The 18333-nt window shown below is 37.3% G+C and overlaps 1 protein-coding gene across 3 annotated transcripts in view; it reads right to left on the bottom strand.

The window, feature by feature from the left end:
* Nucleotides 1-357: 357 nt before the first annotated feature.
* PSIP1 (PC4 and SRSF1 interacting protein 1) overlaps nucleotides 358-18333 on the bottom strand; it is a 32375-nt gene continuing 14399 nt past the window's right edge. For all 3 annotated transcript variants that reach the window (XM_054651907.2, XM_077172127.1, XM_077172128.1), the window contains exons 8-17: nucleotides 18035-18134; nucleotides 16293-16368; nucleotides 15208-15433; nucleotides 14478-14596; nucleotides 12144-12199; nucleotides 10904-10974; nucleotides 7113-7214; nucleotides 6244-6463; nucleotides 3327-3438; nucleotides 358-1295 (exon numbers count right to left, since the gene is read on the bottom strand). In XM_054651907.2, the coding sequence (XP_054507882.1) occupies nucleotides 1232-1295; nucleotides 3327-3438; nucleotides 6244-6463; nucleotides 7113-7214; nucleotides 10904-10974; nucleotides 12144-12199; nucleotides 14478-14596; nucleotides 15208-15433; nucleotides 16293-16368; nucleotides 18035-18134 (1146 nt within the window). In that variant the 3' untranslated portion in view covers nucleotides 358-1231. The remainder of the gene's footprint in view (nucleotides 1296-3326; nucleotides 3439-6243; nucleotides 6464-7112; nucleotides 7215-10903; nucleotides 10975-12143; nucleotides 12200-14477; nucleotides 14597-15207; nucleotides 15434-16292; nucleotides 16369-18034; nucleotides 18135-18333) is intronic.

The following is an 18333-nucleotide window of genomic DNA, read 5'->3' as shown; positions in this document are numbered from 1 at the left end:
GCCTGAACCTGTCTCGGGGAAGTTTAGGTTCGATATTCAGAAAAGTTTCTTCCCCCAGAGGGTGGTTGGGCACTGGAACAGCTCCGCAGGGCAGCGGTCACAGCAGCAGCCTGACAGAGCTCAAGAAGTGTTTAGGCAATGCTGTCAGGCACATGGTGGGACTCTTGGGGTGTGCTGTGCAGGGCCAGGAGTTGGGACTTTGATGATCCTTGTGGGTCCCCTTCAACTCAGCATGTTCTATGTGTATTCTCAGGATTTTCAAACTCCAATTTCTAACCTGGCTGTCCTCTGTCAAATACTACAAACAAGTTGTTACAGTATTGGGCAAAGTCTGTGTTTCAAGAAACATGCTTCTGAGAGGTTTGTACCTGTTTTATTCCCTTTCATGCCTCCAGGAGTTAAACATTTTACCAGTGTTTCTGTTAAAATTCTAGTTAGAGGTCCCCAAGTTAGTGCCAAAGCAGTAAAATCAAAATAGTACTAAAACCAGACTCATGTTTTTCCTATGAATAGTTCTTTCTATACAAGGATGTCTTAATCAGTTTGAAATTCTTTAATTCCATAAATTGTTCAAGACAGTGTTTTCCAGCCATTCTGCATCAACCGGTTCTGTTGTGAGAACACCACACTTTTCAGTATACTTACTATAACAAAAGCAAACCATAAAAGTCACATTGCAGTAAATTGGCACAAGGCATTTTGCAAGAATAGAACTAAACTTATTAAAAAAAAAAAACCGAACAATGAAGTATACTCATACATTAACATTGTAACAGCTATAAAAATGCCGCTTTCAACTCCTACAAAACACAGTGAAAAGACATCCCCAACAAGAGTTGAAAAACTGCACAGAGGTAAGTATCATAGGAAGAGAGGTTTTATACAAATGAAGCAACTGGAGAGTTAGAAGTATTTACACTTTTTCTTGCTATTAACTAGACAAACACAGTAGTAAGTTAAAAATATACAACAACTCTAAGTCCTGTAACATGGAAGCATTTTCATCTTTTGAAATGTGTTACCTGTTAATACTGGATATAACTATTGGCAAAAGTGTTTAAATACTTTAAAACCAAGATTAAAGGGACTTTTATTCCACAAAATTTAACTTCAAAATACTATGCTTATAAAATTATTTAGAATTTCAGCAGTCTATAGATTTCAAATGCAAAACTTAACAATTCTCTTTAATTTGTAATTAAAAAAAACAAACAACAAAACTTCAGTGATGTCATTTGTTTTCAAAGGCAGAATCATCTGCTGGCTTTTCAAGCTCTCTCTCTTCACCACATGTCCTAGAAACAAAATAAAGCAATGTTATTGGTCACTTACAAAGGCAGCAGGCAAGGCTTATTCCAGGTGATTGCACAGTCTAGAGCAAGGATGCTGATGAACACTCAGCAGTACATGAGTCTGGAGAACTGAGGCTGTTAGCGGTGCCAGCTGTTATGTTACCCCAACAATGCCCTCAAACCTGAAGCTAAGCTGGCAGTGAGTGGCATCACTATGATCTATGTGATGGGCTGTGAAGGGCAGTCATTCAGCTCCATTTGTGTCTGTACTGTATGTCAGTTTAGGTGGAAAAGTGCTCTAGCTTAACACGCCTTACCTCCTGCCACTGAAATGCACTGTATCCTCAAAGACTGACATAACCTCGTGGGGCAGTATGTATTTTTACAAAAAACACCCTGAAAAATGTTCTTAAGTGCTAATCAGATCAGAAATTTTAAATTACAGAACTTTTTTCAAAATTTCTGAATTACATCTTCAGAAAGGTACAGACATGTCTTCCCTCTAGCAGAGGGAGAAATGTTCAGAACTAAATACAGTCCTATGATTTAAGAGGTTTACCAGCTCTTTGCTTAGAGTGAGCCACACAGGTGTTCTGGACATTATTTATTTTGTTTATTTGTTTCTCACTTATAAGAAACCAAATATTGCAAATAAAAATGTAGAAAAAATACTGAATGAAAGAAAGTTTGTATGCTGGAGAGTATGGAGCTTGAATTCAAACATGTGGATGCATTTCTCAAGATGCAATGTATTTGCAAAGAGGTTATTTAAAAATCTAGTTTGTTGCTGTTAGCTACAAGTAAGTTCACAGACCCTGTGTCCAAGCAGCCATACAGTATTTTTTTAGAAAGTAGGTTTCTTTATCAAAATCAAAGATCATTGGAGTGTGGGTTCAAATCCACAGCAAACACCACACACACACTTAATATAAATGTTTATTTAATTTGTTTAAGCAGGGGGGTAGAATATAACCTGTGTGAGAACTTACACTTGTAACTCTACTGTGTTCTGTAGCATGCTGCTTGTTCAGACCAAGTGACTATTCAGGGTAACTGGTTGAAAACTCCCAAATCCATTTCAGTACTTCTGAGGCTGCCTCACAGTAAATACCAGATAAATTTTCATCTTAAGTGGGGTTTTTTTTGTGTTGTTGTGTTTAAGTTTACCTTACTGTAAATAACAGTCAGTATTTTAACTTGGCAGATAGCCAAAATAATGCCAGGCAGCTGCAATATCTCCTGATGTGCATGAAGATAGTGGTGAAAGGAGCTTGCTCCAATACATACTGCTGAACAAAAAGAATCTCTGAGTGCAAGGTGCAGAGTGCCTGGAGAAAGCGAAGTGTACTTCAAATTTGTTACTAAATTCTATTAAGTGTTTCTCTTTCTGCAAGGGATTAATTGCTTGTTGTTTATGTTTACAAAACATATTTTTTGCTGCAACCAAGGTGTAAATACTTAATGCCAGACAAACTGAAGCATTCTTATGGCTTCATGTTTAAAATGGTAAGTGCATCCACCTCTATAAGCCAGCCAGACTTCTGGAATTTCACAGGTTTAAGTCCTAGCCTGCAGTTTGCCTGATTTGACTGATTTTTATAGCCAAACTGTAGAAAATGATTTAAAGTGGCTGTCTATTGATGACAATACATGAATTCACAAAAGATTAATAAATATCGTAAGTTTCGATAAGACTTGGTTCAGACTTCCTTTGCTTCCAACTTAATAGCCTAAAACACAGGAAAAAGCTTTTAGTTTGCCCAGGTCCGCCACATGCTAATTCTCTCCAATAGCAAGACATCCTGTAATGTTTTTTAAGTCTCCACCACAGCAGCAAGTGAAATAACATTTAAAATATTAATTCAAAACTTAAACAGAAGATTTGCACTCTGTTACTCTCTAAAGTTGAGAGTAAACTCTGTGAGGAAAACAGTACCTTAACATGGTTAAGTAACTTCAATTTACTGCTGTTTTATTTTACATGATTAAGCTAGAGCAGAACAGATCATCAGCTCAATAATGTTATTAACTCACTTTTTCTTACTGCCGACTTCATGCCTATCTTTCCTTTCTTCAGCACCTTCTCCATTGTGTTGTGACTGGTTGGTGTCCTGGGCTTCAGACCCTCCATTCAGAATCTTTGAACCTTTAAAATGGAAGAGCAGAAAAGTGGTACTTGCAGGGAATAAAACTGTATTATAATAGCCCTTGATAATTTCTTTACAAATAAAACATTATAAGTATTTCCCCATTCACCTTGATATCCAAGCAGCTGAAACAATACAAAAGACACTAACTGATATGGCTTCAGTTTCTGAACATCCCATACAATGTGCCTCATCCCATGGGAATTGAATTTGTATTTTTAATGCAATTTCAAGTTCTTCCTGTGCTTGCTAGGCTAAAGATCATAGGCCTAATGCTTGTTTGTATTCTGAAGAGTAAGAGAATATACTTCAGTTGTAAATTATTTTTACCAGTCTAACCAGAGCAGTTAATTTTGGGGATTCTTGTTACTTTAACTGATGAAGTTATTCCATTACATCTCATTTACTCTTGACTCCAATAAATTACGTATAATCAAAATACAAGTTACATAAATGGAAGTGTTTAATGATAGCATGGATTTTTCAAGCAGAAAAGCAGCACTAGGCTGGAAGTAGTATTTAGTGAAGTCAAAGCAGAAAAATTTAACATCTTTTAGAATTTCTGTGATGACTACATGTTTTGCTGTGGTACTACAAGCCAGTGAGTTTTAAATGAGTTGAGGAACGTCACTCTCTGAAATGATGAGAAGTTGCTTGAAGTTGCAGATTTATAAAATAACTCCTTTATTAAACTACAGAGCTACAGTGAGAAAAAATGACAAGATGTTATTAATCTAAATTTTTACAGTTTATCTGTTTACACTTGCTCAGAATCAGTTCTGAACTCAAAGGCTACAGGAGGAATTCGAGAAAACAGTAAATGCTATATTCCCGTGTTACAAAGCAGATGATCTCATGGTGCATTAAGTACCACCAAGTACAGCATCATTCTGTACTGACTGTCATTGTGAGGATAGTCAGGGTTCAGCAGTTCAGTTTTTAAAAGGGCAAAAGAATGCATTTAAGGATCAGATTTTCTTTTTACAGCAAATAAAGAAAAAACTACTTCTATAAAATATCCCTCTACTCTGATAGAACTTCTTCCCATTCTCCATGTGACTGTGCAACAAGATGGTATTTCACTGTGTGTGTTCTGCTGAAGTTGTGTTAACCTTATCTGAAGTGGCTTCACTAGCCAGACTATGCCCAGGAAGCCTCTCAATATAGTTTCTTTGTTAAAGTATTAGTTGTGCTATCACTGGTTTGGGGAAAGATCTGTATGGAACCTCTACTTCATCACACATTCTCTCACCAGAAAATGGTTGGAATTTAATCATCCTTGCTTTCTTAGCAATTACAAGTATAGTGATATTCCTACTATAGTTGTGTTGAATCCTTGAATTCAAACCTCAGTTACAGTAATTTGTTTAGTCTTGATCCGTGTGGTGTTAACTTCTAAATGATTTTCTGAAAAAAAACCCCAGTTCTGCTCCCAAAATTCAATTTCAAAGTAAATGTAGTTTCTGTGAGTCGCTTGTGGAGATCAAGGATCTAAATAACTTGAATAGATGAGTAGAACTTCTATATTGCAACATAGCTTTCTAGTGTGTCTGTCTCATTTTGTTCTTCTATTTAAAAATGTATATATTTTAGTAGGGACTTAAAGTTATTATTGAGCTTGCTTACTACAGAAAACTTGATATTCTGCTGTACAAGTGCTCATGATTGATGTGGCACTGTACTGTTAAGAGCATAAATACATTCTCCTGCCATAAATTATGATTTCTTTATTGTCAGGCTGAAGAACTACTGAAGTTGCATCCAGGAAGTAACACAGAAGTGCTTAAAAGTTGCTGCTACACATGGTAGAGCATGCATGATATAGAAAGAGGCTAGGGAAGGAAACTAAGGAGTTTCAAGTTCTCATTCAGTGGCAGAAGCTTAGGCACTAAAAAACTACTAGAGGAATAGAACATTGTGTTGGTCTTGGCTGGGGTAGAGTTAATTTTCTTCATGGTGGTGAATATGGGGCTGTGTTCTGGATTTGTGCTGAATGCAAAGTTGATAATACAGAGATGGTTTTTTTACTTCTGAGCAGGGCTTACACACAGCCAAGGCCTTTTTATGTTCCCACATTGGGGAAGAAACTAGGGGTACATGGGAGGTGACACAGCCGAGACAGATGATCCAAACTGACATTCCAGACCATATGGCATCACACTCAGTATGTGAAGTAGGGGGGAAGGAAGGGGGAATATATTTGAGTCATGATGTTTGTTTTCCTATTATGTGTGAGGGCCCTGCTCTGCTGGGGATGGCTGAACACCTGCCTGCCCATGTGAAGCACTGAATTAATTCCTTGGTTTGCTTTCATGGGGGCAGCTTTTGCTTTCCGCATTAAACTGCTTATCTCCACCTGCAAGTTTTCTTTCTTTTACAATTCTGATTCTCTCCCTGATCCTACTGGTGGAGGAGTGAGCGAGTGGCTCTGAGGGGCTTGGCTGCTGGCTTGGGTTAAAGTGCAACAATGGTAGTATGCCATTCTACCTCACATGCAATGTTTTGGGGTGGTTTTCTTAAAATTCAGTAACATTATCAAGTTAAATAATTTACAGAAGTAAAATTTGCAAGACCTAATTTTTGCAAAAGCCATTTCTATTAGCCAACTGAGATAAAATAGCCATGGTAAATGTTACATTGAATTTGAAAGTTATTTGTAGCAGTACTGTCCTTGACAACTTCAGATATGAAAAAGTTTTCATAGACTGGTGAAATCCCTGCATCAAGGATATTTTGAAGTTGGCTCAGAAATAATGGAGACTAAGTCTTTTATGTGACAAGAAAGTAAAGCCACAGTGACTTACCTGTTTGGTCTTTTTCCTTTTCAGTTTTTTTATTTGCTCCTTTCTTCCCCTGTTCTTTGGTTTTATTAGCTTCTTCATGCTGCTTTTGCTCAGCAAGTGATTTATTCAGTACTTGGGAAAGAACAGAATCTCCTTCCCCAACCAGAAACATGGTCTTGAACTTGTTATATAGCATTGTAGATTTCTCCATGATAACTTGGCTAATTTTAAATTTCCGTATCTGAAATCAAAGTAATAAAACAGGCTTCACTTAGGTCCTTAAATAGTTGTGTAATTTCATTACATGCTAGCTTAAATTAATTTAACCTACAATGAGATCATAGACTTTTGCACTTGAAGTGTCACAGAACGGCCAGTTTGAGAGGGACCTCAAAAGATCTTCTGGTCCTACCCTTCACAGGAAAGGGACCACATTATCAAGGACCCTTGATCCCATCACAATTTGAAAACCTCTAGAGATGGAACTCCACCACATCCCTGAGGAGGCTGTTACAGTAAAACAATTGTTCTTACTGTAAAAAAAAAAAAAAAAAAAATAGTTTTTAGCATCAAAATAAAACCTTTCCCAGTGCAACTTGTACCCATTGCTTTTCATCTGGTGAAGACAAAAGCCTTGGCCCTCTCTTTTCAGCAGCCCTTTAAACTGCTGGAATAATAGGAAGGAAGGAACTAAACTCTTTAATCTTTGGTTAAAGGGCAGGTTCTCCAGCCCTTTATCTTGATGGCCCTCCTCTGGGCCCTTTCCAGTCTGTCTACATCATTCTTGATCTGTAGGGATCCAGACTGGACAGAGTGCTCCAATAGTAAGTAAAGCTGGTATCAATTTAAGAAAACATATACTCTACATTAACTAACACTGAAAATCTCACCTTCTTGAGAGTTAAGATCATCTCTGTATGTTTCTGAGCTTGTTGCATTGTGACTTGAAGGGATGCAAGCTCATCAAGAGCCTCAATACACCTGTTCACATCCTGTATATAAAAAAAAAATTAGTCTGAAGACTTACATATTAGTAATCTTTAATTAGCATACTAATCTAACTTCTGTACTCAATGACATCCTCCCATAATTAATTCTTCCTGAATTTGACTATGTACTTGATTTTAGAACAATTTATATAGTCAAACTTGCCAACAAAAATTTAACACCAGTTGTCTCTTAGCTACTCCCATAAAAGGCAGATTATATTAAATTAAGTTGTAACATTTAGCAAGAATTTTAAGCTTTCAACATACATAAAAAGCAAGCTTTATGCTGCTTTCATGATTCAATGCTCAAAGCTGTTCACCATAGTCAGGCTTTACCATGCACAATTTTTCACAAGTGATTAACCACTGAGAAGGCAAGAAAGCACTGTAGTTGATACAAAGAACTGTTCTTATTCACTCCCTGCCACCCAATATGCTTTGCCCTCTTTTTAAGTTCTCATAGATACACCACTATCCAGTCTGAGGGGCTCAGCCATGCCCTGCAGTGGTTCCTCCACTGGAGCAGGCTGGAATTGATTAAGTCTAGCACAAGGCAGTCCCTCACAGTACCAGAACCTTGCTTCCAACACCCAGAAGAACTCTGTGTTTCCCTAGCTGGAACAGCTTGCTGCTCCTCATGCCATACTTCTTCACTCATGCTTATTTTCTTATCTCTGTTATTTTCTCCAGACTGAACACTCCCAGCTCTCTTGGCCTCCTCTTTTTCAACACATACGCCAAGCCACTAATACATCTTTGTGGCCCTTTACTGGGCACCCTACAGTAGGTCCAGCTCTCTGTTTTTCTGGGGAGCTTAAAATACAGTCCAGTGTCTCATCAGTGCCAAGTAGAGCACAACCATCACACTCCTTCCACGTTCTGCCAACTCTCTCTAATGCAGCCCAGAAAGCTGTTGGCCACTTTAGCTGCAGAACTGTAATGGTGGCTCATGCTAAGCTTGGTGTCCACCAATACCCCCAGGTCATTTTCTGACAAACTGCTTTTCAGCCTATCAGTCTCCAGCCTATGCTGGAGGCACAGGGTTATCACTCTACAGGTGCACTACTGGAATTGAAGTTGATGAAGTTCCTGTTGGCCCATTTCTCCAGCCTGTTCAAGTCTCTCTGGATGGTAACACTCCCATCAAACCTTTGATTTCAGTTTTGTATCATTTGCAAACTTGCTAGAGGTGTGGTTTGTATCATCATTCCAGTCTTTAATGATATGTTTTAATAGTACTGACTACTAGTGACTGGCCGGTAGCTGGACTCTGCCACCAATTAGTTTTTTTGTGCCCTGCTGTTCAGCCAGTTTTCAGTCCAACTTTTCATCCGCCTTTTTAGTTCAGACCTCTTCAAGTTTATCTTTGAAGCTGTCCTGAGAGACAGTGTCAAAAGCCTTTTTAATCTTAACAGAAACAATATCCATTCTTTCATCCATCAAGCCGGTCATCTCACAAAAGGACATAATTTTAGTCAAGCATAATTTAATCTTCATTATGCTGACAAGTCTCAGAGCTCTTACTGTACTTTATATCACTGGAAACAATTTTTAGGAGGATTTGTCCCATCACATTTCAAGGGACTGGTGTGAGAATTAATGGCCTGTAGTAACCTAGATCCTCCTTCTGCAAGATGAGTGAGACATTTGCTGTCTTTCTGTCCTCAGGAACCAGCCCCTTATCACCATGACTTTTCAAAAACAAAATTGAGTGGATGGGCAATGACATCACTGGCTCCTCTGGCAGTCTTATGCTTATGCTGTATTGGGTCTCTGTCTAAATGTTCTCTAATTTGATCTTTGTCCTCTGAGCATCAAGGTTTTCTTGTTTTAATCTTCCCATGGTCTCAGGGACCTGGGATTCCTGAACAGAATTGTACAAGTAAACCGAAGTCAAGAAGACACTGGTTACCTTAGCCTTTTCACTACTTGTTACCTCCTACTTCATTCACTAGGGCTCCTATCTCCGTATCCCATTCAGCAGCAGGCCCACATTTTCCTAGACTTTAAGATGAATCAACCTTGAGAAGGGGGTAATCCCTAAAAGTGAGCCAGGTCTTCTTGTCCTGTCTTCCTTGTAGCATGGTCTCTCAAGAGATTCTTCCAAGCAGATCCCTGTAGAGGTCAAAATCTGCTCTCCTGATGAAAAGGATCACAGTCCAGGGCTGTGATCCTTTTCATCCTGCTCCCTTCTCCCTGCACTTCTCTACCACAGTCACTGCAGCCAAGGTTGCCCCCACCTTCATACGCCTGACCAGATCTTTGCTTTCTGGAGGATCAGGTCTTGCCTTATCAACTCCTTCATCACCTGTGTTAGGCAATTATCAAACTCCAGAAGCTTCCTGCATCACTGTGGTATCTGAATGTCCTTTCAGCAAATACTAGGATGTTTTAAGCTTCCAGTTAGAATCAAAGGGGTCTCCCCACTGTCTTAAGAAGATTAAATTCTCTACTTCTCCTTGAACAGGTGATCTGCAGAAGATATTCTCAGGATGTCACTCATTTTGGTTTGCCCATTAATCCTGACCCATAAGCTCCCAGTTGGCTTATCAGCTGTCCCAGTGCAAAGTTCCACACATTTCAGCTGGTCTCTCACATAAAGTTATCCTTCGTCTTGTATTCCCAGCTTCCCATCTTTCCTAAAGAGCCTGTAAACATATAAGGCAAGGCTCACCTCACTTCTATCCAAATCTCTGATACCAATGAAACCACAGCCCTACAACTGCAGAGAGATGTCCAGTTTACCACACCTGCTCCTCACACTATGAGTGTACAGACATCCCTAAGAGAAACACAGTTGTGCTGACATTCCAGAAAGGTTATGAGAGCTTTCCTCATTATGCTAGGCTGCCAGCAATTCCTCATTCAATGTGCTGATGCTTGTGGTCATGCCACTTCAGTCCTGTTCTGCAAAGAAATTCTGTTGATTACAAAGTCAGTTTACCTCATACTGCTGACATCTGTTTACATCTGATTGCCATCCTGCTCCACCATTTCCTCCTCTGCTACCATTCCTAGTTTGATGCTCTTTAACTAGGCTGGCCAGCCCATTGGCAGCACTATTTTTGAGTAGATCCTGCCACCTCCTAGCACACCTACCTACTCCTTTGTGAGACCTTTCCTCAATAAAGGGATCACTACCTGGGTCCCCATGCCTTTACTATTACCCTCAAAGTCACACAGTCATGCTTGATAGTTTCCAAGTGTCCCCTGACTGAATCACTGGTGCCCAACCTGAAAATCTGCAGCAGCAAATAGTCATAAGGCCAGAAAGCCTCAAACATCTGCCAGTAACATACCAAACCCAAACCCCTGACAAGCAGCAGATTTCCCTTGACAGTGAGTGGAGTCAGTGGACTGAGCCCTAATCACTTGCATCCTGCTGCTGCATCCAATGTCCTGGTGTTTCCACATGGCTCAGCAAGCTGACCTCGCACCAGATGTTCTATTTGACGTAATTCTATCTGAATGCTTCTGGTAAATAATTTATTATGTAGCATTTTCAAACAAAACAGATTTCATTTGCAGACACTTATCTTTCACTGCCCACAGTAACCACATTTAAGCACTAGTTATCTTTCATATGGAAAAAATGCCTTTCATTTTCAGAGTATTAATTAAAAACAAGAACACATGCCAAGTATTTTCTACTGGAATTTGAAATATGAATCAGTTTAAAAAAATATACTTACAAGATTATCAATTTTCAGGGAATTCTTTATTTCTGCATGTATCCTTTGAAGCCTAGAATCCACTGAAGTTTCTGAAGATTAAAAATAATACTCATGAACATTTGTTAATCACACCAGGTTTGCTTTTGCAGAAATAATTCCACCAGAATGAACCTTATACAGCATGCAGAAGACAACAGGTAGACATCCTACATGCAGGTGCACACATAAATACAATCAGAAAAAAAGTACACAGCTTTTTAAAACTGAACATGATTGGCAACCCACGCAATTTTTTCCTTAGGAGTTACAACTGAAAAGAATTTTCTATTCCAAAACACAGCTGTCACCCTCTAATTGTAGGCCAGCTTAACAAGAGGTTTTAATAAATTTTAAGAGTTATAAAGCTGGAAGACTCTCCATGACAGGACACCTGGATATTGATGGTTTGTTTTCAGTAAACTGGTCACAATTCAAGTTACAATCCAAATCCATCAAAAAAAAATGTTCCCAGTACACATGCTTCAGAAGTGTGAAAGATGAATGGACATGGCATTCCTTAATTCACATGCTGAATGCCTGCTTGGATTTGGTATAAATTCTGAACAATAGTGCAAGCAAACAGTTTTAAGTCAAACCCATCTTGAAGGGGTTTGGGTTGCTTTTATTTGCCCTCTTGCTGCAACACTGGGTTGAGTGGAGTCCATGCCACTGGATCTGTACTATACTACAAATTACAGATTACAGACAGTGGTTTGGATTGGCCTCAAAGATAGGAGTACTGAAAAAGGAATTCCTTATCCCTATGAAGGACAGTCAGCAGGCAAGACCACAGTAATCTGAATCTAAGCCACCTACTTAGTGAGAGGTAGTATCTAAATAGTTTTGAGAGGTCCCTCAGAGTATTGTGTTATGAGAAGATACAAAGGAAAAAATGATGGGAATGACTGAAGTGATTTATATCAAAGAATAAAAGCTTTTTTCTCATGTTCACAAACAGAAGAGACTGGGGTTTAAAAGATCAAATGACAGTGAAGTCAGAAAAGCAAAGACCTGTTCTACTACACTGCACTGCAGAAAGAACACTGAAGAATAAAAATGGCATTGTTTCACAGACGGGAAAGAAGAATCATGGATCAAACACCTCAGACTGAAACCACACATGCTACCCTCAGCAGTACATTATCTTATGAAAGAATGGAAGAAATTCCATTCAAAATATAAAATGATCAAAAATACTGGTTAGATTCTTTCAACTAACCTCTCTTCTTCTCAATCTTCTTAACTTCTGCTTTCTTGCCTTCTTCTTTATTCTGCCTATCAAAAATGTTGAAATGTTTTTTACAATGTTGTAAAGCCTGCTTTTTTCCCCCCAGTTTTTGGATGAGATGCAATATTGAGATATTATCTTTACTAAAACATTAGCATGCAAAAAACACAAAGAACCAAACCCTGGTTTTGAAGGACGAAAAACTTAACAAAAATTAATCAGCTAAGATGCTGCTGGTAAGTCTTTCGTACTCATTTTTCTAGAAGCTGCAAATTAAAGGATTTTAAAAAACAAGTAATCTCCAAACTGTATTTTGGTTCTTGTTGCATAGTAACATAACATATTAACTGGTGAAATGGCATTATATAGAACTAACTTATGGAGAAAGAAAATATTTTAATTACCATGACAAAAGGAGTAGAATTATTTACCATTACCACAGGGAATTTATGGAGAGATCAATTAACCATAATCAGTTCCTATATGACTATTTTCTCAAATAATGAATTGTAATAGTATACATATCTTACAGTTGGTCATAAATGTATCAGTAATAATTTTAAAGTTCTTGATGGAAGTAGTAAAGCAGAAAAAAAATTATTACAAGTGCAGTGAAACGTTCTTGATCTTCCCCCAGTTGTATCACTGAAAATAAAGCTGAGACTCAAGAAAAACAACAAAAAAGTTCAGTTTCAGTTATAGGATGAAGACAGGCAGAAATCTTTGAAACAAGCTTTTGAGCTCTTTATGCAGAGAGGATCATGAACTTCTGTTTAACAATCCCTCAGTTTTGACTGAGGGATTTAAAAGCCTACTTTTGGAATTTTCATATTTCAGCATATCATAACTGTCTGGTGACTAGTTTTCTTCTTGTCATACTAATATGCATACATAAAACATGTAGGCCTGCATGTCTTCCATGTTTCTTTCATAAAGAACACAAAACTTGTCTGCTTCAACTAGCAGCACAATCTCAACAGTACAGATAAACTTTGCATATGTACAGAATGATGTACAAAGCACCTTAACTAAATAAATACTAATGAAGTAGCTACCAGAAAATAGAAACTACAATGACGAGCAAAATAATCAAAACATGTATCAGCCTATACCAGTTTTACTTTTTATCAATATTGAGCTTTGTGGTATTAGTCATCAACTGTAATAAATTCATTATTCATTCACTACTTCTCCTTTATCTCATTGAAACAAAACTCTATCTAACTCATAAAATATGACAGCTATTTAAAAGCAGAAATTTGATTGTTATTACTACATCAATATATGACAGTTTGATTCCCAAAATGAAATCAGCATGTGTTAAATAGTGATATATTAAAAGGCACTAAGGCAATTTATTATCTCCGAAACTAGAAATGCTTAGGTTTGCCACAAGTACGTATTTATGTTAGGTCTCCAGAGGACTGACAGGAAGAAGAGGAAAAAGGGCTGGAGGAGCATGAGAAAAGAAATACCCAAACAAACTACACTTTTATTAGTGAATGTGAAAAGGATAGGTTTTTTTTGTTACAGGTAAAGGGGACCTTTATTTTCTTCCTTCCCTCCAAATTTTTACCTTGTTCTTTGCCTTTCTTCTGCCCTCCCACCAATGGTGGGGATGACAACATCAAGCTCTTGTGGTGCAGCTTCTTCACCCATTTGCAGAATAGTGAATGGGTCAGATTTCTTTCTATTGTCCTACTGTCCAAGTTCCTGATGGGATCTTCTCTCTATTCTCAAGTTTGATTTGAGTAATCTTCTAAATGCAGTTTGTTCTTGGTATCAGTCAACTGGCTTTGCAATACTACAGTAATTACCTTTTCCTTGTTCTGCTTGACAGCATGTGCTCCAACTGTCAGACAGAGAAGGAAATGCTTTCCTGATAACCTATGCATTCCATACCTCATCAAAAATCTATAACCATGGATTAACAGGACCTACCAGGTCCTAACAATTTTTTCTAAAGTTTTAAAGAAAAATATATGGCTATCCTGAACAGTTTTTCACATGAACCCCTTTCACATGCATATTCTTAAGTCAGTTCTAAAGAGAACACACCTGTCCTCTGCTAGAAATTCTACATCACTGAAAGACTGACATCACTTAATTTCTATGTTCCATTCTTCCCAAAAAGGCACATTTTAGCTCAAGGAGCTTTTCACCTTCCCCTCAAAAAGAAGTTAAGATAGAAAATCAAAATGGGCAGGGGGTGATAACAGTAGAACATAGAGCAAAACAGGTAGGAAGTTTTTCAGAAGTTTCACCTCCTCTTAGGTTCAAAATATTCCTACAACTTGCAGGCATCACATGTTAAAATAGACTCACGATTCAGATTCTGTCTGTTCCTCTTGCTTACGCTTTCTTTCTGTTACTTCTCTCTCATGTTGGCTTCTTACAGTGTTTCTTCTGTGAGCTGCTGGAAAGCTTCTTCCCCCTTTTTTCTTCTGTTTTTTACAATTGGAAAGAAATGTAACATTATTATTGTTTCTGTAAGCAGATGAAACTAAGTTTCTTCGAAATAACTCTGCTCCATGGAGCAGCCTGACAAACACTGGCTTTCCCTGAAGCTAAATACAATTTCATTAGTCCTTTCTGCTTTTTTTCTTTTCAAAACTAAGCCCTCAAAACCAGAGGGCAATGCTAAGGGCAGTACTAAGCACCAGAAAAATAAAGACATTACAAATTGTTGGCTAGAAACAGTTTTGTACCTTTTAAAAATGTGATTTCAAGCCACGTGTTCTCCAGATGCACCCAAGGAAAACAACATCTGTCTTCCAGGGAACATAAAATCAAAAAAAACCCCATAAGCCTCTTGACATTTAAATCTTTTGTTAAAAATACATCTTAGAAAAGATGCTTTTCTTAGAAAATACTCAAAGAATTCCTGAAAGAATTATTTGAGAAAAATATACTTCTGAAAATTTTATTCTATATATCTGTACACGCGCTGTGCCAGACTCCTACTGTCATTAAGATTTAGCATTAACTTGGAGAAAGATCTCCAAGTGATACTACTTTCCTCTAAAATAAATTCATCAGGAAAGCAAAATTATACCTTGTCCCCTTCTTGTTCTTCTCCTTCATCTTCAGAATCAGAAGCTGATGCAGAACCCACTTTTGCAACATTTTTCCTTTTTGGTTCAGCTTCTTTCTTTCCTTCTTTTTTATCAAATTCCTTCTTTGATTTCTCCTCTTCCTTCTGACTTTCCTCATCTTTTTTTCCTTGCTTTTTGGGTTTTTCTTCTGTTCCTTTTTTCTTTGTCTTCTCCTCTTCATTAACACTGAAACAAAAATAGTATTTAGGCATCACATCTATTATCTATAGTGACTTCAAAGAACAACATTCTAACTCGGGAAGTTGGGTCTTTTTAACCACAGAATAGTAAAACTATGAAGTTAATTCACTATACAACTCTTCAAAAATACTCTCTCAAAAAATTAAAACCCACTACCTGTGGGGGGGAAAGAGCCCCCAGCAAGTAAATATCAGTATGGAGGGCCTAATGAAGGTAACATGAACAGAAGTGCAAAGATCCTCACCCAAGAAGCTAATTCTCCATGGACTCCCCACACACAGATGGGTCTGTAGGACCCAAAGCGCATACACTGTAAACTAGGTTTATAAAATATACTTATTTAAGTTGTTACTATTCCAAAACCATGTATCTGCCAATTTATAGAAAACTAAACGTATATTCAACTTTTCCTTGAGTTACTTGAAGCACTAGACCTGAAATAAGAACTGTAGATAGCAAAACCAAAATTCTGATAACTAAGAGTGTTGCAATTTCATCAGAAGAGATTTCTGAAACAAAAATGTACAAAAAGAAAAACACTATTTTATTTTTGTATGATGTTGTATTTTTTTTTTAATAAACACCTTTCCTCTTCATTCAGTATACAATCATATAAGGAATTTTGTGCAGATTGGACAAGTTAGGAAGATTAAGATCTTCTCTCTTGTGTTTCAGAAATGTCCTTTCTTGAATGACTCTGTATTATAAAAATGTCTACACAAATAGTAACTTATATTGAACACTAACAGGGCAAAACCCTGTTAAGGAGTAAAAATTTACAAGTCTTAACATAAGGAGCAGCACAGTTGACAATGAAGAAGCTTTATATTAAGAAAAAACTTACAAGTCACCCTCCGAAAGAGATGATGGCTTCACTAGCTTGGGTCTCCCTCTTGGTTTTGGAACTTTTACTTCAGAAGCTGGGAGTTATACAGAAATAACAGGTTAGTCCATAGCCACCATCTGCTCCTGGTCTATATCTCAAGATACTCAACAGACATAAGCCATGCTTAAATCAAAATATACACCCTTTGTTACTGTACAGAATTCAAATTAATTAAGTACCAAACTTAATCAAGATCTCTCTGTAAGTTAAAGTGTTGGCAGTTTTTTTAGCTGACTGGTGAATTAAAAAAAACTTTGATGGTTTCTAGCCACAGGCTCTGGCTACTAATTCTTGTGCTTTTTGCAATCTATGCAGTTGCAAACGTGAAACATTTGTTTCACATGGTGCATAACTAAGATGGATACTAAATTAGATAACGAGAAACCTGACATTAGAGAATGAAAAGCAGTCACTTATGTCTACAATTATAGTTTGTTGTCCACTACTTTTACCCGTATCTTGGGTTTCCATCACTTTTCAGGCTAACAAATCACTGTCAAGAAGTTCTACCACCACACTACAGTGCAGATCAAATCTCTACACTTCCTCAGATTCACCATATTGATAGGAGTAAGCCTTCCTTCTTGGCACTTATGTACCTCAAATGCTTGTCCAGTACCACAGTGACTATGTTGTTACCAGGAAACCTAATATTCAGTGTTTAAACTCTTGTTGGTCTTAGCACAGAGTACTTTTAAGCATCCTATCAACAACAGAGAAGGCTGTATAGTATATTTTCCAAAAAGGTTTTTCATATAGGAGGCAAAAGCATATCTTACAGATGCTTTCCTGCTTTTACTGACAGTAGTTAAATCAAAACCAGCAAAAAGTTGTAAAGAAAAAACAAATATTAAAAATGCATATTTAGTGCATGTAATAAATGGCAGAGGGGGATGAATTTATACCTAATTTCCTCACAGCTTCCATGGCAAAAGTACTTAAAGTCTATTTAATTGTGGTTCCATTGTTTTTATATTGTCAGCAGATACAGAAGACTATAAATTATTTGTTTCCCTGACTAGGTGCTCATACAATTTACTTAACTGCTGCAAGAACTGTCTTCCAAAGCAGTAATTAGTAATCAAGAATATCTGCAAGCTTACCATTAAATTGACAATAGATCATTGCTAATTTGAAAGAAACAAATTATTCTAACAAAATATTCCCAAAAATCAGTTATATTTTCTTTTTATTTGCCTATAAATCAACACATACTTAAACATCTTTTTGAACACGTCTCTTCAGCTCTTATTTAATTTTTCTTGTCCTCTGAACTTCACCTACAGGCTCCTTGTCCCCCCAGTTCTCATCTTTATGTTTTATGGATCTTCTAACTCTATTGTAGTATTTTATAGACCTTTAATGAACACAAACCTTTATGCAGCAAACCTGCCAGAGAGCAACTATCATATATCTACACTTAAATAGTATTCTGCAAAGAAGACTGACCTATTCTAAAAGGTAGTACTTTTAAACCAGTCTTTAATTTAGAAGATTAAATATTAACACTATCAATTTAAATCCATTCATGTCCTGAACTCATCAATATGAGATGTTTTCTCACTACAATCTATTAGTAAAATCTGCCTTAAGCATTCAAAAATACTCTGCAGTTCTTCAGAGGAAGGGGGTAACTCCCTGACTAGTTCTACTAAAATACCTCTGTGGTGAAAAAAATTCAATGATTCTTCTGAAATTACCTGCTGGTCTTCCTCTTTTGGGGCTTACTTTTGGAGACACTGTCCCAGTAGTTGTTGCTGCCCCTGTTGCTGCTTCCTCAGCTTCAGCTTGTTTTTCAGACTAATTTAAAGAATGAATTTCACCCGTGAAAAAACACATGGCATCAATATCTCAATTCCTTTCTTAAACAAAAACCTTTATACTTCTGGAAATATGTTATTACGTGATTGCTTGTACACACAAAAAAGTATCTGAACTTAGTGACTGGTTATACTTACGTATTACTGATTTTGCCCTCTCCAATCCCAAATGGAGAAAA

Source organism: Agelaius phoeniceus, chromosome Z, assembly GCF_051311805.1.
Source record: "Agelaius phoeniceus isolate bAgePho1 chromosome Z, bAgePho1.hap1, whole genome shotgun sequence".
NCBI lineage: Eukaryota > Metazoa > Chordata > Aves > Passeriformes > Icteridae > Agelaius > Agelaius phoeniceus.
The sequence above is the reverse complement of the archived record's forward strand: the minus strand, read 5'-3'. Positions and strand labels throughout refer to the sequence as shown.